Below are 25,641 nucleotides of genomic sequence, written 5' to 3' on the forward strand. Positions count from 1 at the left end.
GGTCTTGTAGGCACTTGGCCCGAGACAATGATGAATTAATTCATCTCACGAAATGGACTTGGTAATCTTAATATATTGCCATGTGCACGTGTGTCTGTTTTGTTTGTCTATTACCTCAAATCAGGCAGGAAGAGAGTTCATTCTGTGCGTTTGTTCCGTAGAACAACGGCATGAACGGACTGACCTCCTTTTGTCAGTCATAGAGTCTCTCTGTCTCAGTGGGTGGAGGCGAGGCCGCCAGCATACACACAGAGTGCAGAACATAAAATCAATGAAATCACTAGTTTGGAATACATTAAGATTTTATTCATTGTACTTTTCTTAAAGGTAATGTTAAAATCTCATCTCCTCTTGTTCTCGTAGACCCAACCTCATGTATGGCCTCATCTCGTGAAGCGAGTGTCTCGTGGCGCCGCTTAGAATCACCAAACTGTTATTGTCACAGACTTTTGTAGAGGACATTAAACTACACATTTCACGTCAATGAGACTCGTGGTGAAAAAGGACCAGACGCTCAAATAACCGCCACCATAAAATCCAGCAGACCTTTTCTGGAGAACATAATAAGCTGGACTTGAGAGAGAAATATCAAGTGCTTGTGGGGAAAAAGGGTTTGATCTCATCTGATCTGATTTCATCTTTTTTTGCATGTTTGTCAGACTTCAATGTTTCAGATCCATTTTCTATGCGGCTTATCCTGACAAGGGTCGTGGGGGGATGCTGGAGCCTATCCCAGCTGACTTTGGACGAGAGGCGGGGTCCACCCTGGACTGGTGGCCAGCCAATCCCAGGGCACATATAGACAAACAACCATTCACACTCACATTCATACCTATGGACAATTTGGAGTGGCCAATTAACCTAGCATGTTTTTGGAATGTGGGAGGAAACCGGAAGGAACCCAATCCCAATCACAACACAAGTGAACACAAAATGCAGTTTTGAAATGAAACTTTTTATTATTTAGGGAAAAACAATACACCCCTACCCCTTATAAAAAGTGACCCTGCCCCCCCTTAAAACATAACTGACTGACTCCAGCGACCCACAGTGGGTCATTACCCACAAAGGGCAAAACCATAGAACAGTTGTGAACCTTCCCAGGAGTAGCCGGCCAAGCAACATTACCCTGAGAGTGCAGCAATGACTGATCCAAGAGGTCACAAAAGACCCCACAACAAAATCCAAAAAACCACAGGCCTTACTTGCCTTAGTTAAGGTCAGTGTTCATGACTCCATCGTAAGATAGATACTGGCAAAGACGGCCTTCGTGGCAGAGATCCAAGACCAAAAGCACTGTTGAACAAAAAGAAGACTAAGGCTTTAAAACGTCTTCATGATCCTTTGGGAAAATACTCTGTGATCTGACTTTTTGGAAGGTGTGTGTCCCATTACATGTGGCGTGAAAGTACCACCGTACCAACAGTAAAATATGGTGGTGGTAGTGTGATGGTCTGGGGTTGTTTTGCTGCTTCAGGACCTGGAAGACTTGCTGTGATGAATGGAACCATGGATTCTGCTGTCTACCAAACCCTGAAGGAGAATGTCCGGCCATCTGCTCGTGACCTCAAGATCAAACCAACTTGGGTTCTACAGCAGGTCAATGATTTAATACGCACCAACAAATCCACCTCTGAATGGTTGAAGAAAAACAAGATGAAGACTCTGGATTGGCCTGGTCAAAGTCCTCACCTGAGTCCTTCTGAGATGAGATGGCATGACCTTCAAAAGGTGCTTCCTGCTGGAAAAGCCTCCACTGTGGCTGAATGACAACAATTCTGCAAAGATGAGTGGGCCAAATTCCTCCCCATCTGTGGAAGAGACTCACTGCTGTTATCGCCCACACGTGATGGACTTGTTGCTGCTAAATGTGACCTAACCAGTTCTTAGCTTTAGGTGACAACACTTTTCCACACAGGGCCACGTACCCTGTAGGTTTGGATTTGAGTTTTCTTAATAATAAAAAGTTTCATTTAAAAACCGTGTGACAAACATGCAGAAAAGAAGGAAAGAAAATGAGGAAGGGGGCAAACACTTTTGGACTTTTTCCCTGAGGAGCACAACTTGTCAAAATGTGTCAATTTGGTTTTAATGTTTTAATGTTACATTCCAAGGACTTTGTGTCAAAGACTGGACTTGTGTAAGGGATGTCATACTGTAGGAGCAGCAGCGATTCCAAATGGGTAACTTTGGGTTTCCATCAGACCGTCACCATACATCAGACCTTTGCTGGGGACACAACCAGCTCGACATGAGAAACAATGTGAAGCTTTCCAGCGATGACAGGCTAATCAGTCCGTCTTTCTGCAGTCAACTATTTCTATTTGTGCCACCCTCTATGAGTTCTGCTGACAAGCGTCTGGAAGACATGCTAGCTGACATGTAATAAAGATATCCAAAAAAGTTTCATGATGGGCAATTAGTTGCTAAGGCCCGCCCACGCTGCTGCAAAGACGGCCATGTTTTTCAACCAATAGCGTTTGTCAGTCTCCAAACAAAGTTCAATTTGCCTCAACACCCTAAAGTTAGCAGGCAGCATATGGGGGGGTGGGGTGCACGTTTTGACTCATTTCCACCCTTTTTTGTGGTGATCCAGGAGTATTAGAGTTAGTGTACACACACAAATATACCCATCCATCCATATCATTTACAATATAGAATATCATATGCATTATCAGGAAAGTATTTTCGTAATTGACACTGTAAATCACGTCTATAACACACCACCACCAAGACGAACCTTTGGGGGGGGGATGTAATCCAAAGGTTAAATTCAAAGGCTCTTCTTAATTGCCTTTTTTGTTCTCGTTTCCGGTATCACTCCTCACGTGACACCGTGTGCCCGTGCAGGTCTGGCGAGCCCACGGTTGACTTTAGGCGGGGCCATGTTGAGGGTCCACTGTAGTGGGTGTGGTGACACATCCTCTCCCCGCCCCGAGGCGTTTGTGTGCCGTGTAAACAACATGCACGTCCATCGCCATCGTCCATAATAATCATCGTCAGTAGTGCTGCATTACCACTAAATAAAATGATGGGAATCCATGCAGGTATGCGACTTCAAAAGTGAAAGGCAATTTGGCGATGCAAAATAGGATAGCGTGCGCGCACTCATGGAGCCCCCTTCGCTGCGGCAGTTGCCAGGGGAGATAGGAGGGGAGGGGCTGTGATTGGCTGGATTGGCTGTGTTGCCATGACGACGGCGAGGGGTTTGGTAGCGTTGCCGTAGCGCCGTGTGATCCGCGCGCTGCGTGCATGGAGGAAGCAGCTGCTGATCTGATCTCTGACATTGTGCGAGCAAGGCACACATCCGAATAAACTGCGCCCTGTCGTGTCGTTAAAACACACACAGCGCCGAGGCACGCCGTGCATGATTGTGAGTACGAAACCTCTTCTTATTCGTGTTTTTTATACGCCCGTGTGAACGATGGGAGTGTTCGGATCAAGCTAAAAGTAAATGTGGGCAAGTGACTTTGCTGAGCGGCCAGCATGGCAGAGCGAACGGCGGCATGTGGCAGCTAGCTCATTTGACTTCCCTGTGCTTCCCCTGCCTCGTATGTTCAGCTACTTAGCCGTTTGTTGACGGCTGCCACACGGCAATCTACGTCCTTAACCAAATAGAATCGACGGTGTGGTTAAAGTTGTCCAGTGCTAACGCTAGCCGTGGATTTACCCTCGCTGACCTACCGAGCTGCTGCTAAAGCTACTTCGCTTCGTGCCTTTACTGGGCGAGCTAACACATGGAACTAACGCTCGTAAGTTTAAAACCACACATCTTTGTTAACCGGTAATAAGTTACTCGGAAAGTGTTGTGCAGTACTTGAAGTCGTTGCGTGTAACTTCGTATTCCACGTTGTGTGTGTGTGTGTGTGTGTGCGTGTGCGTGTGCGTGTGCGTGAGAGTGAGAGTGAGGCTGTGTGGTGATTCATGTCTCCTACCAAGTATTAGCCATTTGCTTTTTGTTTTTGCTAGTAGCTATTTTTTAAACCAACACAGTCTTTAATTACATTTTTGTTGATTCAACTTTTGTCATATTTGATCTAGGATTTATTTATGCTGCTGTATGTTTTTGCTGGCTTATCTATCCATAAAATAAAAATGTAGCCTAAATATGGACAGAACCAAAGGTTGTGAGGCTGGCTGAGCTCATGATGTAATGGATTATCACAAGATTGTCCCAGATACCAGTCCTCTGTAAACAATATCTCAATGTGGAAATGATCCCTTGACTGCACTTCAATAGAGACTGCAGTTATGGAGGATATCATTAAGTGTTATTGTTTGCGCAAGGTCAGCTTAGCATTCTACTTTGTCCAATCTACTAATACTACCCATTGCCAATTTCCTGTATTTGGTATTTCTATGTGTTTGGTTATGCATTGTTCTGTTTTTAAAGTTGGTGAAGCCCATTTGATAGATACAAGACACATACAAACGGAGGTAAAGTGAAATGAACAAAAAAAGCAGATGTTATCAATCTGTCATTAGTTTATAGGCAGCGTTTCTATGACTACAAGCATCTGTTGTCTTGGTTGTTTGTAGTCCTCGCATGTATTCCATGTCCGTATGTAAAGAGGCCTGTGCAGGGTCCTGCAACCCAGAATAGATTAGAGCCTGTTAACTTTACTGACATGCATTACTATAAATAGGACTCTGTCATGTTGTTATGTCTTCAATATCAATGAAGGCCTGAAATGTTGAGAGTAAAAATTGATGACCTTTTGAGGAAACTGGCAATGTTATATTATAAGGTAGTATGAAACAGATGAGTAAAAGTGAGCCTTTTGATTTGTGCCATTTATGCTACATGTTTTGAAACCTCTTAACAACAGAATGAGAAAGAATTGACTTACGGGAGTCTGTTTCATCGTATGCAGTGGTACACTTGCCTTAAAACAAGCAAGGCAAATGAAAACAACATGTTCATGATGTTTCCTGGGCTTCACGTAATTGTGTGCTGATTGGAAAGACAACATAGAGTCATTGTACATGTCATATCTCAATATATTGATGAACAGATGCGTCATAATGCACCACCAAGTCAGTTGTAGTCGGGACTGCGTGGTATGACCGCTGTCACGTGTACAAGGTTTGTCGGGCCTGTCATACTTGTCATGCTACGTAGTGTTCCGTTGGAAGTTGAGCGCTCACTGATGTTCTCCATACATTTACTGCTGATACAATATATATGTACAATGTTTTTTGACGCGCAGTACACGTACGCATGTTCTGTTTAATCCTCGGCCCACACCACAGTTTGAAGAAACGCAGTTGATGTGGAGCCACAAATGTTGAGCAAAAATGGACACAGAAAATTGTGTATTTTTTATGTTAAGTTTTGCTTCAAAGCGCTGGCAGATGGCGCTCTGGACAAGACCAAAGTTAGTTGTATCCGACGTCGCTGTGAGTTGAGTTGTCACGGAGTACATTGCCTTACAAATGCCAGGGAGAAGAAGGAAGGTACTGCGGCACTGCAGGAATAAATATTTTTGCTATTTATACAGTGGTACCTTATATTTATACACTGTGTCCGAGTGTTTTTTAGATGCAAGTCATCTGTTGGCTGATTTCATGCTTTGAACTGCAAGCTAAAATTTGGGTTACGAGCTGCAGGCTTAGCCACGGACAGCTGTTTGGGGGGGCTTGTGTCAATGTGACAAAGCCGAAGTGAGCAAGCACACACTCAGCGCTCAATGAGATGGCAGTAGAGTCTCGTGAGGGAATTTATTAGCGTTGTTAGGGATTTATTAGCATTTGTACTTAAACCGCTGTGTTTGTTGCCAGACTAAGAAAAGTGTGACAAAGTGTGTATGAAAGAGTGTACATGTTATGTGTCTGTAAAAGAGTGTTTGGAAGTGTTTGGCATATGTATGTTTAGTACATGAGGCAGTTTTGTAAACTACCAATGTTTCTACAGCACTCTATTTTGGAAATTGTCTATATTTATTTTGCCAAAACCATGTTTGTTTTTGCAAACATTTATTTATAGTGTGAGTCAAAATGATGTTTAGTGAGATGAATGATGCGTGATGGACAATTTACCTTAGCAATGTCTATATGTTTTTGTACATCGAGGTCCATTTTGTGTTGAGCTTTTTAAGAAAAAAATGAATGTTTAATAAACAAACATTTACACAAAGCAAACATTATCCAGTATGTAGTTGATAGGTGTATTAAAAATGTTAAAATGATCTTTCAAAGGTACACTTTTTTCTATCTGTGATTCGATCAATTATAAGTTAAATGTGGACATAATGCGAATAATCACAATTAAATATTTTAATCATTTGGCCGCCCTAATTAGACTGCTAACATTTGCAGGCCAACCCCTCCTTTCAACTTTATTTAAACAATATGTAATTTAGGGAACTTGATGTGTGTTTTTTATAAGAGGAGCAGAAAAAAAACATCAGCCATTCCATTAAACCAATTTATCTCTTGCATTTTCCCTTCTTACCATGAATTTGGTATTTTTTGGTATTTTCCTCTGCAGTTTGTGCAAATAAATAAATAAATACACAAAATAAATAACACAAATACAGGTTGTGCTGCCAAACTGTTCTGTCATTAAATCGTAACAAAAAAACGACAACCCGCCCACTGTGGAGTCCCTTTGGGTTGGTTGTTTGAGACGTAGACCTGTTAGGTCATGACTGACACATGACATGGTGTTGTGGGCGGGTTAAAGTTGTCCCGACAGTTGACTCTCATGTATTCAGTTTCTTCAAGTCGCCATTATCTACATTTTAGTTGACATGGACGTGAGCTTGTACATCTTACATGTGTCGTAGAAATGAACTTATAACCCAAACAGGACAGTCATGGAGATGTTGGAATCTTGATCAAAACGTAGCACCCATCTCTGTGGCCTAAAGGCCTGAGCCGGGGTGTAGGCCCTCTTGCTCAATGGCGTTCATTTGATTAGGGCAAAGTCCAGACCAAACTGATTTCCAGCTGAATTGTATTGGATTATGGCCCCGACGGTCACATTTTGTGTTGGGCTTTTTTTTTGGGGGGGGGGCATTTATATGTTTAGACTGTGCTATGACAGAGCTCCCATTGTTACTGGGATGTTGTACTCCAACAGAACACTGCACTCAACTCAATGGTAATCTCCTCTGAACCCTTGTGAAAACCACGTTTATTTCTACAACTTTGACTACCTATTAGTTTCCTTCTTTTCAGCATTTGCTCCATTTCACTGTCATTTTGTGTATGAAATGATTATGTATGAAACACAACAATGACCAAATAGCAAACATGAAAAGTCAGAATTTTTTGCTCTTCCTAGTGGCGTAGAAACTGCAGTAGAACGTGGTGATATGGCCATGTAATCAGTCTTATCAGACTAGTGTGTACTCTGACCCAAAGTAAGTGGAAGGTGGCGTCGTCTAAAATCCACCATGTGCTTTCTGGGCGTGTGACTGACCATGGTTTTAGATATGTTACACAAGCAGAAACTTCTCGTTCTGGTTGCTTAACTCCTATCTGTGTCGTCGTAGTGCTCAGGCCCGCCAATGAATTACCTCGAAAGAGAAATGACAACTCCAGCCTTGATAACCTGTGTTTTTCTGTGTACCCTGTAATTTGTCACAGTGATGTGACTGGTTGAAATGGACTGGATTGATTAAACCATGGTGCCTGTAAATGGATTCAATGAAATAATTTCATGTTTCAGAAAACAAGGAACGTAATGGTGTGCTCATTTTACATGTTACTAGTATTTACACATTTGGCTTAAGTCAGTCATACGGTTGGTTGTATGGTGTGAGAGAAAGTGGAAGCCACCATGTGGAAGTACTTTGTCAGGTCCTCTGTTATTCCCTGCAGTTGGAACAGTTGGAGTAAGCTTTGTTTCCAAAAGTCGTGCAAATGAACAGTGGCGTTACCTGCCTCGTTACCATCATTTTTCACTTGTTAACATGAATATCACATTTAGAATTTTTACCCCAGGTTTCCTTTTATACAGAACTTATAGAAATCTGATCCCATTTATTTCATAGCCCATCCGATCTTTTTTTCTTTTTACAAATGTGTATTTGTGTAATTGAATATGGTTATGCAAATAACTATTCAAAGCTTTAAAAACAATGCAATAAAATGGTTTGGATTTTGTAACAAACTTCTGGGAGTCGGGTCCCTAATCCAATAAAAGTCCATCCAATAGAAGATAAAATAGAAAAAAAAGGCATGCCAAATAGGACTAAATGAGATTCAGAAGCTCATGATAAGTGGTATGTAAAAATAACACTACGATGAAATCAGAGAAACTTCAAGTCAATCCGACTAAAGCCTGAATTATGCTTCGACTGGCTCCACCCCCTCCCTTCTGTGGGGCTGTGATTGGTTGACTTTTTTTCATTTTTGGTTCTTCCTTGTCATGGAAGTGCCAATAAATCCATAAGTATAGAAACAATGGAGCAAGTTGAGGAGCGTCTGAGTAAAGTAGTTGGCAAATATCTACACATATGCAGTAGTCCTTAGTTTATCACGGTTAAATGGGTAGTTGAAAGTAGGATTCCTTATTTATGAATGGAATATTTCCTACCTGTTTGAAGACCTTGTAAATATGAGTTTGAACATTTTTAGAGCCCTGTAGACGTGAAATAACACCCCTATCGTCACCTTTAGACAAGATATAATAAATAAGCCATTTAAGACATGAATAGGACCTTGCACCTGTGTGTTACTGTAACTGTCTTCCCAAGGCGGACAGGAAGTGACGTCAAGGGTTCGGAGTTGGTTATCAGCGTTGTGTGGGTAACAGCTGCAGCAGTTGCCTGTGTTAGGGATTCATTAAGATATAGTTCAAACCTGCAGTAAAAGCATGTTGTTCTGTTGATTCAGTCTGGTGCTTGTGTGTCTCACTGAACATTACAGTAACGGACACGAGTGACCAGTGTAGAATACTACATATATCAATTTCAATCAATTTGCTTAAATATTTGGAATAATAAAGGGCCATATTCAACCATGAAACAGCATAATTTAGTCACTGATATATTTGAGAAGAATCACGAGTGAAGCCATGAAATTGGAAGTGGCAAGGGTCAACTGTATAATAGAATTCCTCTGGTCGGCCATACCTGCTCTTCTTGCTTCTGCGAACAAATACATACACTATGTCATAAAGATGAACCTTGGGAGTTTAGTGCTGCTAATTGTTACATTTTGGGAGCAGACATAATATCATCTAACTTGGACTGAGGATCTGTTTAAGCCGTGGATCTGACTATTTCTGACCTTTCCATTCGTTTCTTCATGCCCGCCGAGAACCATTGAGCTAGTTGTCTCAAGGTATTTTGCCTCCTGTTGGCCACATTCAGATATCTAAGTATACTCCCAAACCCAACGTTATCTCACAAGCTTGGCTGATGATTTGAACCAACCCTGCAAGACAGGACTGCATCCACTTATGCATGTCTCACGTGATTGCTCCTCCTCCTTGTCCTCTCTGCCTCATTTCTGACTGGTGGACACAAGACACTCCAGATTAGAAGACGCCTCACTAACAACACTAACTTGACCGTTTATCTGAGTGGTAGGGAAAAGGGAAACACAATGGCTCTTTGTTTTCATCACCCCAGGCATGATTAGCAGGATTTGTTTAATTGGTTCAGCTACGACTGTACTGACCCAGGACTGGGCAGCTGGTGTGCAATCGATGTGCATCTCCTAACACCCAGGTTCCCAAAGTGGGCTACGTGTATCTCCAGGGGTACACCAATTGTCATAGGTGTTATGAAAATAAAACCAGCAATAGAGTACCACTTGTAAAGATCCAGTTGAATTTTTAAGGTTAAGCATTCACAGTATGAATAACGGCTTTACGTTGACCTTACCAGGGTTTGGTGTGACCAGATTGTACAAGTGTATACGTGTAAGTGTCAGTGTCAGTGTAAGTGAAAGTGTGTTTCTCTATGTTTAACAATGAATCTCCAGGCATATATGGATGTTTTCTGACAAACATTGCTTAACTAATTGAAACTGTCCCTTGTCCCCCTGTAAGATGGTTCGGTATTCGTGCAGGAAACCATGAAAAGAACAATTATGTTTTAGCCTCTAACAATACAAGAGGGAAAACCTAGTGCAGGTGTTGCATGTAATAATAACACTAGAGTGAATTCAGATTTAATAACAAGCTTTATTGTTTTGACAGAAGTAACCACAGTAAGAGATGACATGCTGCGACATGACTATTACTGTTATTATTTCTACTATATTGGGTAGTACTCGGTACTAACGGTGACTGTACAGGTGTTATTGTTCAATTTAAATAAGGACTCCTTCACTTATCATGAACCTATTAACTACAATTAACGAGGTACTACCGTATTTCACCTTTGAATCACCAGTATTGCTATTTTTGTTTATTCCAGTTGTCAAGCTGATATTTCATCATTTTATCTGAAAGTTGAGTCCTTATTCCTCAATAGGTGTTTCCAATGAGCACGCTTGATGAAGTTTGCTCTGATTAGGCTGAGCGACCTTTCTGCTGCTCCCTTAAACAAAACATGTTCTGGAAACACGGAAACACATGATCGCGCACGGCGCAACACTAACCCTAACCCTAACCTAAGCAGGACTAAGAGGGTACAAACTCTTCCAGACGGACACGAGACTATAAGCAAATGGAATGGCAATGATTGGTGTTTGTGGTATTTGGAAGTATATGAGGCCATGGTGGGGAGGCTTTGGAGACGTGACAGGCACATGACCCTGCAGATAAGGTTTCACAGTGTTTGCTGGGAGGCAGCTGTATACTTTGGTAAGCTAACCTCAGATTAGAGTCCAAGTGCAGTTTGAAACTAATAAAATCAACGTCTGAGCCCAACAACACAGTCTTTCCTGCATTTCTCTGTGTTTGCCGTCTGTCATTAAGAAGTTGTCGCTGTCAAAAATACAGAGATATTTGCCTATTATTGTGCTGGTTGACTGTTTTGATGTCGGGCAGGCCTAACTCTATGAAAATGGACTTCCTCAACAGGCAGGAGGTGTTTCCTTCCCTCCCGGTCGTCTGTTTGTATCTGTGAGGTGAATACTGAGAGCTTAGAAACATGACTGGAGCAAAAAAAAACAAAAAAAAACAACTGCTTCTTTGTAGGAGCCGAGAGCGGTTTGGATCCCTATGCTTTGTGCCAGCTTTTTCATTCGCACTGTCGCCGAGTCGCTTGCTTTAATCCATTTAGTAGTTTTGCATAAGATTCTCTTCAAGTTCTTATTTGTAGGGTAGGTAGAAACATCACAGAAGGTTTCAAATAACAGCCATTGGGCTTTTCTGACACACCTTTGTGTACCAAGAGGTGTAACTGGTTTGAGTGGACTGGTTTAGTTGGTGCCTGTGAGGCGGGTGCGGTTCATGTGTGTGCAAACTTAATTCGCAGATGAAATTTCTTGCAAATCCCACGTTGTAGCGAATATGTAACCAAGGGTATGATGAATACAGCACGCCTTTATGGCTTTTAGTCGTAGCTCTGTGTCATCCAGGTTGGCTGCGGCCTCTCCCACCCCTCTTTGTCAGACAGGTTTTGCGGAGAACAGCACTAGACTGCTGGCCTCAGCGTTTTCCGCCTGTATTGATCTCCCCACATCAGCTCTCTCTTGGTGAACGGAACCGCTTCCCTGGCCACACTGGCTGCCGTGGCAACTGATTCCTGAAAGTCACATCCGCTGCCTGAAATGCACGCTGGTGCGCCATCATACACCTTTACATTCTCCCGTACCTATGTGAAGCATTAGCGGCTTGATCTGCCACTTAAAGCCATCTCAGAGTGTCTTTGTGTGTGTGTGTTTTTCAATAGGCTAAGTGCTTAACAGGATAAAAGAGCAGTTTGAAAGGGGCGGTGGGGGAAATTGCCTTGGCACCTGCTGTTAGTCCTTGCCTGTTTGCACATGAATATGATGCGGCTGGCGGCGCGCTGGGCTATTTTAACTTGCAGATGAGCCATCAGGTCAGCGCCATTCCAGCTTTGGTGTATTTTCAATGATGAGCTGCAGTCAACAGGCTGGTCTAGCTTATTGGCTCTACTTTTTACACACTAGTGTCCCATTAATCAGTGGATTCTTACCTCCCTCTGAAGTGCAATGCTAAGTGCAGTCATGACAAATGCAACGGTAATTGACCGACTGCCATCACGGTAAAACACTTCCTGTGTTTGGCTGGCTGCAGACATTTTTCCCTCCTCGTCCATTCATATTCAAATGACAGCCCTCAGTCCAAACAGGATGATCATTTCTCAGGCACCCGGGGGCCCGCCTGAGAGGTCAGGGCTGTGAAGATGGAAAGAGCGGTCTGAGACTTTACCCAGGACTTGGGTTCTCTACAGTGGACTTCTCTACATGTCCAAGCAGCCAAACCTGAACATGTCAAATCCAGTCTTCCACAGCATGCTTTGTAATGACGTAGAGGCTTCAGATAAACAACCACACTTATTACAGAAGGCTGACAAAGTTCTGTGGTGCCACACCTGTGCTAATGGAGTTGACTGTCTCCATGACAATGCCTGTCAGTGGAATGTTTTGGCTAACCCAATCATGACATGATTATAATGGAAAGAACAACCTCAATTAGGGTATCAGTGTTGATCAGCAAGCTGCGTTATCAACTTTGCAGCTCCACTTCCTTTAAATGTAGAGTCTATTCTGGGATTTCCACACATATCCTGCTGACCCGGCCTCATTAGACTACAATTTCCAAGTAGTGAATTGTAGTTTCTCCTTTTAATCACTAGTGTTGTTTTCAGAGACCAAATGTTATTTTTCTCTAAATGTCTCTGCATGCCTCCCTCTCTATTTGAAAAGACACCCAGAGTACTAACCCGTCATGTCAAGATGTCTTTTTTTGTTTTTTGTCTCAGAGCTGAGATTGTTTTATCACACAAATGGACAGTTCTCTCCCTTTCCGACATCTCTTGTTGCTCTAGTTTTTTGAGAGCTTGGATTCATCTTGGACTGAAACTAACTGAATATATCTGACTTTTCTGTCTTTTTGTTGTGGCTCTGTCCTTCCATAAAAGAACTGGATAACGTTCTGAAATTAGTGGCTCTTTAATGTGCTGACAATAAAGGCAAGTTAATGTGTTATCTGTCAAATTGCTCAGTCAAGGCCAACAAATTGAGCCTAGCTAAAACTAAGTAAGTTTAGGAGGTTTCTTCCACATCACAAATTTCATCTCGCTGCAATTTGATGAGAGAGTTTGTTGTTTTGTCCGGGTGTCGTTCCTGTCGGGTGTTTCCCGTGCTGTACGACTGACACGGAAAAACCGGTCCTACAGGTGTTGCAACCTGATGGAGTGATCCAGGTCAGGAGTTGTCACTCTCTCTTTGCCCCATACGTGGTCTATTGTCGTATTGTGGCGTTCATGCAGGTTTCTGATTGTGGGTTGGGAACAGACCATCCGCCAAGGAATACCACTGTAGCTCAAACTGGCCTCCACCATGCCTCCTGCCCGGAGGCGTGGTTCTTGTGATAGACGTGGCATGATGACAATGCTGGCCTTTTTTGAGCCTTTATATAGGTCTCCAAAACCAATCCTCAAGATGCATTAGTGGCAGGCCGCCACAAATAAATGAATGTATGAGGAAACGGTGCAGTCTCGTGGTGGTAAAAACACAACCTCCTGGGCAGAGGGATCACGTTCAATACAAGTGATCTGGATGGCCAAATAAACCATGACTCAACCGAAAGCAAATTGGGATTTGTCTGCTAGATGTTCCTCCACCCCCACCGAGGGTTGAGTGGTCATTTAGTAAATGTACTAATGCCCCCCTCCTTCCCCTCCTGTTGTCACTGGCTGACTTTGACAAACTGATTTGTGTGTCAATGAGTGTGTGTGTGTGTGTGTGTGCACGCGTGTGCGTGTGTACACTCCCTCTCCCATCTCTGGGCAAACACTCTTTAGTCTGACCCAATTCCTATCTTATCAGAGAAATGAAAAGATACGCCTATCTGCCAGATTATACGTCCTTTTTCATGTCCCCATTGGTTGACATTCATTCATTCATGGGGGGGGGGGGGGCATTCGGTGTTCATACACCCGTGCTGCAGCATGCATTTCCTCTGCATTGCACATCCATGGCGGTGAAAACAGCTAGCATGGATTACATGCCGTATCCACCACTCTTGTTGGTGAGATTTCTGCTCTTAATTGAAGGGACGGCATGGTTGTCATGGTGACACCCAACACTTAAAGCTTGTTGTGAGCTGAGCCAAAGAGTAATCTCTTTGTACACTTGGCCTCAACTGCATTAAAGGAGTTTACTTGTTGTATTTGTTTTGGGGAAATGCATTTAAGTAAATATTAACGTATGAGACACCAAACAGTCTGGGGCAGGTGAAATACCACATTACGGTCTAAACCTTGCCCGTCATATATTCACATACTATATGTGCCATTGGTAAAACACTGAACTAAACATTTTTTTGCTGCTGCCGAGGAAAGGAAGTGAGCCGTATTACTTCCTTCTCAGCTCTTTTGACTGTTGCACAGCACTGATCCAGCACTTAGGGGGAAAATATGTTTACGGGTGCGTATTGTGGAGAGCTAAACATTTTTTGTTTCGCATGTGCAAAGCTTAAAACAGGGAGGTTTTCCGAGTATGGCATAACAAGCCTCCCTTAGAGAATATCATGCAGCTGGGGTGCCTCTCCTTAAAAAATGAACTTTCTGGCACATATTTTGTTGCACAGGAACTAAAAATCTGAATTTGCCATAGTTTTGAAAAAATTGTTTTTTTTTACTATTCTCAAGCTGCTGCAAATCCCCTGTTGTTGCACAGGTCAGCTGTCCTGCGGTGCTGTTTTTTTGGTGCCTGCCAGGGCGGGGGGGGGGGGGAGTGTTTCAATACACTACAGTTGTACTTTTTTATTATTTCTATAATATCCTATGTGTTTAACAAATACATGACCAATGAAATATATTGGACTACAGTAGATCCTCGCTCCAGAATGGAGAAAATCCAAAAGCAATCGAGACCTCTGTTTATTTTTGACACATGGCGCTGACGTTTTCCTCTGATTTTGGTGACAGTTTCAGCACCAGAATCCTCCCTGGTCATTCTTCAATATGCCTCACACACTTAAACACAATTAAAAATGATGTAATGTACAAGCCACTACCCCAGTGCTGCTCAAACTTGTTCCACTTGGGGCCAAAAGTGGTTAATATATACTGTATATATACTGTACATCCAACCTGTGTTATGAATGCGGAATGCTGAATAAGTGGGGATCCACTGTATAGTCCGCCAGGAGGCTGGTTCTACCATTCTGTCATTAAGTGTTCTTGGCTGAAACCTAATTACATAAGCCTGCAAAATTTCCTCTAGTTGTTAGAGGACAGACGACTCCAAGGACTGTACACGTCTTAATCTTGCAAGTGACAAATTAGGACTTTATTCCTGCAAGATGGAGGCAGTCATCAGATTCCTGGGTGGTTTCATGCTAATTTACACATAACCAGGAGCCGGTTCTAGCCTGAAATGAGGTGGGCGTCAATGAGTGGAGTCTTAAGTCCGCTCAGTTGCTTGAGAGGATCTCCTTGAAAGTCCTTGGCTCAAGTCAAGAGCAGGCAAGTTAAGGGGCTGAAGGAGAGGGGCAGTGGAGAGGCCTGGGAAGTACAGTCGAGATACACAAGCAAGACCACAGTAGCTTTGGCCCGAATGAGAACCTCTAGGACCACCTAAACGTGGACGGTATTCCAAAAGTTTGTATCTAGCTTCTGTATCCTAACGTCAGCTTACTTCTACGTGATCCTGTCAGAAGGTGTTTCTAATATGTTTCCACTGATCTCTTTCTCCTTTTCTCCAGACCTCCTTGATTTAATGGGTCCAATCATTGGGATGTCACCAGACAAGAAAACGGAAATTCCGGGTATGCAAGAGGAGCGGACATGGCTCCGAGGTGTTTGCGGAGTGGGAACACTGCCAGAAGCGGAATGCGCTGCCAGCCCACTTGCAACCAGTGTGGATCGGACTGGAGTGGCCGAAGATGAAGAACTCACAAACCTCAACTGGCTCCACGAGAACCTGCTTCAGAACTTCACTCTCGGGGGTCCGGAAGCGCAACCCAGCGGAAGCCCCCTCTTTGACATCGAAGGAGACGGTGGCTCCAACCAGGGCCCCTCGTCCTCATCCACAGCATCAAGTCACAGCAGGGGCAGGGAGCGGGACTCGTTGAAGTCAAAACCTCCTTTCTCGTTTTCGCTCCTCATCTACATGGCGATCGAGCAGTCCCCCAGCAAGTCTTTACCCGTCAAAGAAATCTACGGCTGGATTCTTGAGCACTTCCCTTACTTCTCCAATGCTCCCACTGGATGGAAGAACTCTGTGCGTCACAATCTCTCCCTGAATAAATGCTTCCGCAAGGTTGAACGCAGTTTAGGAAAGGTATGCCATTAAACCGCATTCTGTCGTTTACACACTACACACAGATCCACTTTTGTTAAATGGAGCCGTATTAAAATCATCACGGGCCCAATTTTTTTTACATTTTTTTTAGCAAATCTCTCAACAATGTGACTCGGGTGTCAGCCACTGACTGCCATAACCCTAACTCTAACCCTAACCCTAACTCTAACCCTAACCCTAACCCTAACCCTAACCCTAACCCTAACCCTAACCCTGCAATAGTGACGTACTCAAACAAAGCATACTTGGATAGATTGTATTGATAGATTGTATTGGATAGATTGTATTGGATAGATTGTATTGGATAGATTGTATTGATAGATTGTATCGGATAGATTGTATTGATAGATTGTATTGATAGATTGTATTGATAGATTGTATCGGATAGATTGTATTGATAGATTGTATCGGATAGATTGTATTGATAGATTGTATTGGATAGATTGTATTGGATAGATTGTATTGGTGTGCAATACTAGTGCAACTGTAGACCAACATTGTGCAATATACGGCTGTTACATTTCCTCTCATTGAAATGGAATTTAAAACAATATAATTATAAAAAAACATGTAATGAAAAGTCTAGAGAACAAAGGCTTAGTCTACATGTTAAAAACACTAAATACTAAATATTCTCTGAGGTGACTATGTCCATAAAGTTCAATATCTTAAATCAAATGGCAAAGTAGAAATGGGCATGGGATATTTAGTACACAGAACGATGTTGCACAGGAATAATTTTTACTTTCACTTTTATATTAAATAAATGTTTGTTTTTTTCCCACACAGTTTGTGTGATATGGCCGTCGCTAACCAGACAATAGCCTACCAGAAATGTCATTTGTTGCCGTCTTCATCCTCCTGCAGCCGCATAATTCCTACCTCATTCACTTTGTCAGCCTCTATCTCTTTTCTTGTCACTCTCATGTCATTTTTGTCTCAAGGCCAATTAGCCCTTGAGCTTGACTGTCGTCTTCATCACGCAGTAGTCCAGGCGCTGGCAACCCATTGGTGCAATACTGTGGGGGTCCAATGGCAGATTTGAGCATAGTTGCTGCACCAATCGCCTTCAACTTGAAATCATCAGGAGCGTTTCTTTGTGTGTATGAAGTGCAAAATGGCTGGTAAATTCAAGATGTGGCAAGTTTGGAACGTAACCAGAAATTAGCCGCATCATTGTATAAGACGCAGAGTTCAAAGTGGCTTATACGCCATATCATATCAGAGTAACAAGAATCAGAATCAGAATGCCCCTTATTGTCATTTTACATATAGTAGAATGCTCCATTTACAATGCAAGGCAGTATGACAGTACCAAATATAGAAATTAGAAGAATAAATAATAATCAATAACAAAGGGTCTCCATTGTAGAGGACGATTGGTTGCCTAGGTTACATGGTCTTGCTGAGGGAGATGCATGCCCCGATACATCTGTATCGCCTGCCAGAAGGTAGTCGCTGAAACAGTTGAGCGGCAGGGTGAGAGGAGTCCTGGATGATCCTGAGAGCTCTGCTGACGCTCCAGGAGTTGTAGAGCTCTGCCATCTTAGCCGCTGAAGTATTGTGTGGATGAGAACTTCTGCTGAACGTTATGCTGTGAATTGGTAAAAAAAGAACTTGATAGAAACCGCCTTTCAAATTGCAAATGTGTGATGTTAGTTTGCGATTCTTTACAGAAGACAATGTTCATATGTGAACACGTAGAATACATCGTATGCTCACAGCATCATTTGGCTTTGCGTCAGAAAGGGTTTTCAGGGAGGGACACGACGCCATATTGCACTTCAGTATGAGTTGGGACTTGTGACCGGTAGAGCCCGTGGAGCGAAGGACTGTGCTTGGCTCCAACCTGATATTTTTCAACCCGGGAGAGGATGGAGGGGTTAGCACTCGGCAAGTAGCAACACAGAGTAGCGCAAGTCACTCAGCATGCAGGTACACAGTGTGAGCACTTGGTCTGCTGAGAGACCAGCGCCAGTTTCACATGACACTGGCTGGTGGTTTCCGTTGCCATGGAGACATTTCCTTCTTCCTGCATCAGGGACAGGCTGGTAATGTGAGTCAAGGTTATTCTCCACCCTCCTCCCTCCCTCCCTCCCTCAGACTGGGCAAGAATACGCTGCCATCAGATAATGTGACGGTTAACACACTCCCGCACACCAACAGACAGATTCATCCCTCACACCAGAGCAGTTTCCTCCTTTTGCCAAGCATGTGGAGGAACTCTGGTACATTTACTGTCTTCATGAGGGGAAATGCTGTTGAAGGAGGCGGTCGATGCAGTTGCAATATTAATCGTCTAGTCTAGTATTGCCTTATTGCCCAGCGCAGTCAGTGTTCAGATAAGTTAGACTTGGATGATGACCTCAGTAAAAAGACAAAACCAGCGAGTGAATGCTCAGCCTTTGTTGCATTGTACATTCTTGATGGGCGTCAGCATGTGACATCAAACTGATTTTAAGTGGCATTAAAATGGTCCGAGTGGGAGGTTTCACACGTCCCTGTTGTCTGGAAAAGAGCATCATCTCTGTGCAACACCTGACGTCACTGCAATGCAACATTTCTCAGGGCCCATATTCTACAATTTGTCAACAAACCTCAGACGTTTGCCCAAAATGTATCCCTGGTTCTGGAATTTAAACTTTAAAAGTGCTTATTATTAAGCCCTATTGGTAAGTTGCTTTTTGTGTCTGCAGCTTTAATGCTAACCAGTTGTTTGCTCACACCTACGCCTGTCACAATAACACAATAACACATTTGGCTGGACGATAATTGTCCAACAAATTGTTGCAGATAAACCAGATCATTGTCAACATTATTTTGAGACTATTTTGTCATTAATGGAATGATAATAAACAGCATAATCATGCGGATACACCTTACCAAAAGCAATATTTGAGTGTTTAACATTGTAATTGGAATGTCAATAGCTTTTAAATGAAATAATTTCAACAAAAAAAAAAATAAAATAAAATGGGCTCTGTCTCTCTTAGCAAAAATTGCACTTAAGAGTCATAACCAAAAACAAACAAAACAAAAATAGACCCCGTCTCTGTTGAATTTTTTTTAAAAAAGCACTCCAATAAAAAACAATATTTAAAGTGGAGTATCAAATCTCAGTTCAATAAATATGAACAGGGTGTTATTCCTTAACCGGGGGGCTTATTGTGTAGCGAATTTTGTTTATATTAACTTTGCCGACCAAACGGCTCGGTAAGCATTGACGGTTGGGATGGAGGCTCCGCTGGGCCTCAAGTGGCTTTTTCCCCCCCAGTTGAGTTTGAGGTGCGCATCCCAGTTGGCCGTATTCCCCATCTTTGTTTCCATCAAATGCGACATGTCGGCTCGTTGGCGTTCATGTGCTCACCTTGTTAATTTAGTTGAAAACCAAAATACTCTCCCACTTGGGCTGTGGCTTTCCTGCCTTCATTCATACAGTTTTGGAGTTGGATCACTCGTAGGTTGCAGCACCTAGCACCCTGCACCCACCGCCATAAAACCAACACCCCATGTGTTGGGACAGAGGCACAGAGTGAACCCTTTCGTCATACAGCTCAATGCCAAAATCCACACACGTGAAGGAGATGATAGTTTTTGCATTTTAAATGTTTTCCTCTTAAGTCTTCACCGTCTGACGTTTGATGTCTCTGTCCTTCTCACAGGCTAACGGAAAAGGTTCTCTGTGGTGCGTCGACCCGGCCTACCGCCCCAACCTCATCCAAGCCCTAAAGAAGCAGCACTTTCCTGCCGCACATGCCTTCTGTACACCACCCGCCTCCCCGCCCAGGTGACCCCTCGCCGTTCACCGCTGAAAAAATCACAGGCTGCAAATTGTTTTTGAATCCGAACGTCCCAATGAGCCAAATGTTACTTCTCTTTCAGTGCCTCCTCACCCCCTCGGCATCTCTTTCTACAAGGCTGCTCCTTTAAAGGTGAGGCTGCTCGTTGTGTTGTGGGTGCTGTGATGCAACACCGTGCTTGAGTTTGTGAATGTGCGGCACTTGTGTTGCTTTTGTGCATTTCAGTCATAGAACATCCTGCATTTTCTCATTTTTCTCTTAGTTTGACTTATTACTTTCAAGTCATTGATGCCTCATGCGGACCATCGGGTGTCTCAGCTTTAGCTCCTTTCCTCTCCTCTCTGCCTCTTAGATTTGTAACCTTGACAACAGGCAGAGGCTCCGCTGGTGCTGAGTGTGGAGCACTCAGTCTCGCTATAATCATTAATAATTTAGAGCCATGAGGCTTTTAGACACTTTGTCAGGTCTGGAAAGATGGCATTCTCCATATCAGTGGCGGGAATTGATCTTCCGGTTAGTTTAGATGAATCCGTCTTGTGTCCATTCATTGCATAGGCGTTCTTTGGGTCATACGGCCATGTGTCCACCAAGTGGTGCAAGTCAGGTCTGCTTCTCAACGTGCCGTGAACCCTGATCTGGTCTGGGGTGTGCAGGCAGGATGCTGGTGGCGTCACCAGCTACGTGGATAGTGGGGTGTTTCCCACCCACCCATTTATTTGTAGCCACCCGCCACCAATAATTTTGGACTGGCACAGAGTAGATGTGGCGCTACCCGTTTGCCCTTGCTCATGAACACATTATAACGGGACTGTGGCAGTTTGCGTCATAACGCCGCTTTTTAACACACCTCATAAGCAGCTGGTCTGGTGTAAGACCTGGCAGGAAGGAGGACATAGGAAGTGTTTCTTTACTCGCTAAATTACAAATACAATGTCCAAATACATACAAATACATTTTGTTTTTTCTTTTCATTGAAAAGCCACAACGTGCCTCTTTTCTCTAAAGTTGAAGCAAACGGTTGAGGGAGTCTGTAGACTTTGCTGTCCGGTGGTCAAGAGGCGTCCTTTCATTATCCTTCACAACTTGCGACAGAAAGACAAAAACATACCAAACTGTACTAATTGGTGGAGCAACGCTGGTCTTGTTGGATCCATACTGCCATGCTCTCCCACCTTGGGACTGACCACCATGCATGTTCTCTCCTTTTCCAGAATCTGATATTGATGCTGCCACTGCCATGATGCTCTTAAACTCTGCCCCAGGGCACCACGTTGACCCATGTAAGACACTCCAGCAGCAGCCATACTGTCACCCCCCTGGCATTGCCACCACCCCATTGCTCAAGTGCTTTCTTTTTATTTGCTGACATCTTGGACACACCTCATTTGTGTTTGTATCGGAATCTGACGCATGTACGGTTTGACAGTATGCTTGATTCTGATTCTGTTTCTTTGTTGGGTTTTATTGGTTCCAGATGTGAATTTCTGCAAGCTACGATCCTGTATTTATGGCCCCCAGGCCGTAGTTTGCTCACCCCTGACTTAGAACCTCCTTAAGATCCAAAAGCGCAAAGTGTAAATTCTTGCAATTTTTCAACTGGTCCTAAAATTTGGATCAGGGGTGTATCACTGACATTGAAACAGGAGTTCAGAACCCGGACAGTGATCTAAATAAGATAAAATAATAATAATGAAAATATGGATTGATCATTTTGCCATTTGCCCACATCCCTAATCTATTTAGTGACTCTTCTCTTGCTTGGACTTGACGCTCATCACTCATCCGTCTTTGCTTCCTCCCCTCCCGGCAGGCATTTCTGACGGCCCGCTGGACCTCTCCAGACCTGACTCGGTCCTGGTGAGCAGTGATCCAAAGCAGGATCACAACTACAGCAGCGTAGCCCTGCAGCGTTGCTCCTCCCGCTCCTCGTCCTCCTCCTCCCTGTCCTCCTTAGATGAAGGCGGTTGCGACCGCAGGCAGTCTCACCGCGCCGGCAGCGAGGGCTTCCACAGCGACGAGGACTCGGATATCTGGGACGAGAGGGGCACCGACCAAACGCAGCGCCGCCCACCTGCCATCAAGTGGCCCGTCAGCAAGAGGGCGCGACGCGAGGTCAAACCGGAGCTGGATGAGGAGCTTAAGGAGGCCGCCGGTTCCTTGCTGCACCTGGCGGGTATACGCAGCTGCACGGAGGGCAAACGTCACGTCAAGAGCACAAAACTTAACAGGAAATAAGGACCCCTGTCATCAGACTCCGGATCCTATAACCCCCCGTCCCCCCTCCCTCGCCCATCGTGTGTCCCTGTGCGCCTCGTCCTCCTTTTCTCATCATACGTTGGCCATTTGGAGCCTCCCCTCTTTGGTGTTTGTTTGGGATGTCTCTGTCCAACCAACAAATGGCAATAGTGTTGCTCACACAGGAGAACAAAGCCATAAAGAGACTTCAGTAACTCGGGGGCGCTCACAGCATTGGGGGGGCGGACATCTGGGTTATGGAGAAGTGGATCCAAAACGCTCCTGTCGGAATAGACGATGGACAGTCAAGATTGAATGATTTTTTTCTCTGCCAAATGGGAAAAAGCTGACGTTTCTTTGCATGCTTCCTCCTCCAACCTGTATCCTCTTCCAAGCGAATCTGTATGAAGCGAGCGAGTGCATGTTTGGAAAGACAAAATCTGGTGTCTAACCTCCTGGTGTTACAAGTTCTCCCTCTTTTTGTGCTAAAGAAAAGAAAAGATGGCACAGTTTGAACTAACTTGTGCTCTAAACCTCCTCTTGTGAGAGAGATGCAATAATGAACCCACAACCTAACTTTGTCCACACCATTTAGTGTAGTGATGCCCCCCCCACTCCCCCCCCATCAAAAATGCTAGTTAACCTACAACGAAGCGGATGAATGAAGAAGTGTTCTCGTCTTGTTACGCCATGAACATACATACATTTCAGGATTAGCAAGATGTGGGACTAGTATTTACTCTTGCAGACTTTGCTACTGCGCTTGGCTGTTTTTTGACAATGGTCCTGTCAATCACCTTCATCCAGCAGTGTGTTTTATTTACAGCATCCTGCCCTCGTATTCCAGGCCTTCACTGTGCGTTCATTGGATGTCCTCCATAGCTTTTACTTCTTCAAATGTTCTTTTATTGTGTGTTTACTCCAGTCTAAAGCCTCGGGTCCGATCCTGCTGCCCCACCTCATTTTAGATCTTAAATGACCACTAAATAACCTTGCTCCGTTTTGTCTGATTTGGGCGACGTTGTGGTAGAGCTTATCTAAACATGAATCCATACGATGAAGATGAGTGCTGCTCTCGTGACGGGGCCACGCTTCCGGTGGGCCGCTCGCTCTTCCTCCTCAGAACAAAATAAGGAAGCGCCAAAGTCTCTTCTCGAGCTGTGAAATGTGGCGTTTACTGTCAGCTGCTCACTTGCCGAAAGTTACGAGCCACATTTTTCACTTGGGCTTTAAAACGACAAAAAAAAAAGTTTCACAATACAAGGAAAAAAACGGAAGCGCACAACAGCCATTTCCTGCCACACTGTGTTACAACGGCTACATGCGTGCTCGGTGCCAAACATGTTATTGTGCCACTCGTGAAAAAAACACAACTTTTGTTTCCCAGTTGCCACAAAAAAGTTTTTTTTCTCTTTTAAATCCCCGTAAACAGGAAATGCTAGCGGACTCTGGACGCTGTGGTGACAAAACCATGTTGTTGTATTTCACTCAGCATATGAATATGTCATATACACTGGTCTTATTTAGCTGTGAAAGAAAACCAATTGATTGTTGGTTACCTTATTTATGACATTAATTTATGGGGTCTTCTGAAAGGAATGACAAGGCACATTTAATTTGTTGTTTTCCCTCCTTACATGAGCTCCTCATGAGAAGTATTTTATCTTGTTCTTTTTTTGTTATTATTTCACAGCAATACACCATTACCCCCCCCCCCCCCCCCCCTCTCTTTTACTGTGTTATATTGATTAAGTGTTTTTGCCAATTGTCTATAGAGCGGGTGTTATTTTATTTTTGCAACTTAACTACGACTGCCAGGTTTTCTTTGCTTTCTTTTTTGTTCGGCAGGCTAGAAAAGAAGCATCTTTGAAAACGTATTGCTGCCAAAATGGATGTAAAACTGCGGGTGCGACGTTCCACATTTCCCTTTTTGTGCTGTCAAATTTCTGATTGAAGCATTTTCCATTCGTCTCTGTTTATGTTGGGATATTTTGGGACTTATCTCCAGAAAACTGCCACTCATAAGTCATGCTTCCAGGTATTGTGATTGTGACTGGAAACTGGAGCAGAATGACCCATGCGGCCCCCCAGGCTGCTGCTGCTGCTGCTGCTCTTGTGTGGTTGCAGACCTCCAGTCCATATCTTCTCACTCATTCTTTGTGTAGCACTTGTCAGAGAAAGGTTATGTTGCTCTCAGTGACACAAGATGTAGGTCTCCCACAAGATTCAACGCCACGCATAAACCCCTCTGGTTGCTTTGTTGCTTAGCAGCTTTTATTGAATATTGGTCATGTGGTCCTCAGAATTATGTTGCAGCTTTTGCATTGGAGAGAGAAAAAAAAGCATAACAAAAACTGCCAGCCCACTATCGGTTTGCCATGGATATCGAACCGTCGACACCATTTTGGTTTTGTATGCTAACCTCTGTTGATAAAATGTTTATAAGATTTATTTTCGCCAAAGATATGCAATTGCATTATATATGGTATTACAAAATATGAATAAAAACCTGTTCTTGTTACCATCCCGAGCACTTTTTCTCTTGCAGATCTGAATAGTCTGATCAACATCGCCTCCTGCTGTGAACGCCGTTAGCTAATCACAGCCCATTCTTCACTTTAACTACCCATTCACTTTTCACATTTCCATGTCACAGCTGGCAAATATTTCCCACCAAGTCCGGCTGTTTCGTCGTGTTTTGACTGCACAATGTGTACTGGCACGCCACGTGTGACTCCAGCGCCGCACACTGCCTCCCTTCTTCCTGCTCGTCTGACTCTTCCAACATGGCAGGCTGCCACGTCGCACCTTCAACATCAGGCGGGCGTGCCAGTGATGGATGCGTCGTCATATGTCCTCAGCGTGCTCCTTGCTGTGAGGTCATTTGTCACGGAGGACGGAGGGACCAACATGGCGTTGTGACCCTGAACAAGGGCTTGTGTGACCAGCCTCAGGCCTCATTGGCGCCGCGCTATTGTTCAATAGAGTCCTGTGTGTGTGGACTGGAAGTGGAGGAGGAGGTGGGGGCTTCTCCCTACTGACTGACTCGATTCAGCTGGAAATCAGAGCAGCATCACCTCCCCCCCCCTCCCACACGGCCCTAGCAACCACGCCACGCCGACAGTTGCCAGGCAACCAGACAATGCTGGAGCTACTGGCTGTGTGTGAGAGTTTTGCTCATGTAAGAGTGGCAGAGGATGTC

At 43.9% G+C, this 25,641-nt stretch overlaps 1 protein-coding gene across 3 annotated transcripts; it reads left to right on the forward strand.

The window, feature by feature from the left end:
• Window positions 1-2,997: 2,997 nt before the first annotated feature.
• Window positions 2,998-24,960, forward strand: foxn2a (forkhead box N2a). Of its 3 annotated transcripts, none has more exons than XM_058058931.1 (6): window positions 2,998-3,373; window positions 15,806-16,383; window positions 20,067-20,191; window positions 20,287-20,336; window positions 21,416-21,484; window positions 22,015-24,960. In XM_058058931.1, the coding sequence occupies exons 2-6, from the start codon at window positions 15,820-15,822 to the stop codon at window positions 22,437-22,439; spliced, it is 1,233 nt and encodes a 410-aa protein (XP_057914914.1). In that variant the 5' UTR covers window positions 2,998-3,373; window positions 15,806-15,819; the 3' UTR covers window positions 22,440-24,960. The 3 variants fall into 3 exon arrangements, with proteins under 3 accessions (XP_057914914.1, XP_057914915.1, XP_057914916.1); XM_058058932.1 differs by lacking the exon at window positions 2,998-3,373 and adding an exon at window positions 3,501-3,752; XM_058058933.1 differs by lacking the exon at window positions 2,998-3,373 and adding an exon at window positions 14,878-15,701.
• The last annotated feature ends 681 nt before the right edge of the window (window positions 24,961-25,641 follow it).

Source organism: Doryrhamphus excisus, chromosome 20 (assembly GCF_030265055.1).
Source record: "Doryrhamphus excisus isolate RoL2022-K1 chromosome 20, RoL_Dexc_1.0, whole genome shotgun sequence".
NCBI lineage: Eukaryota > Metazoa > Chordata > Actinopteri > Syngnathiformes > Syngnathidae > Doryrhamphus > Doryrhamphus excisus.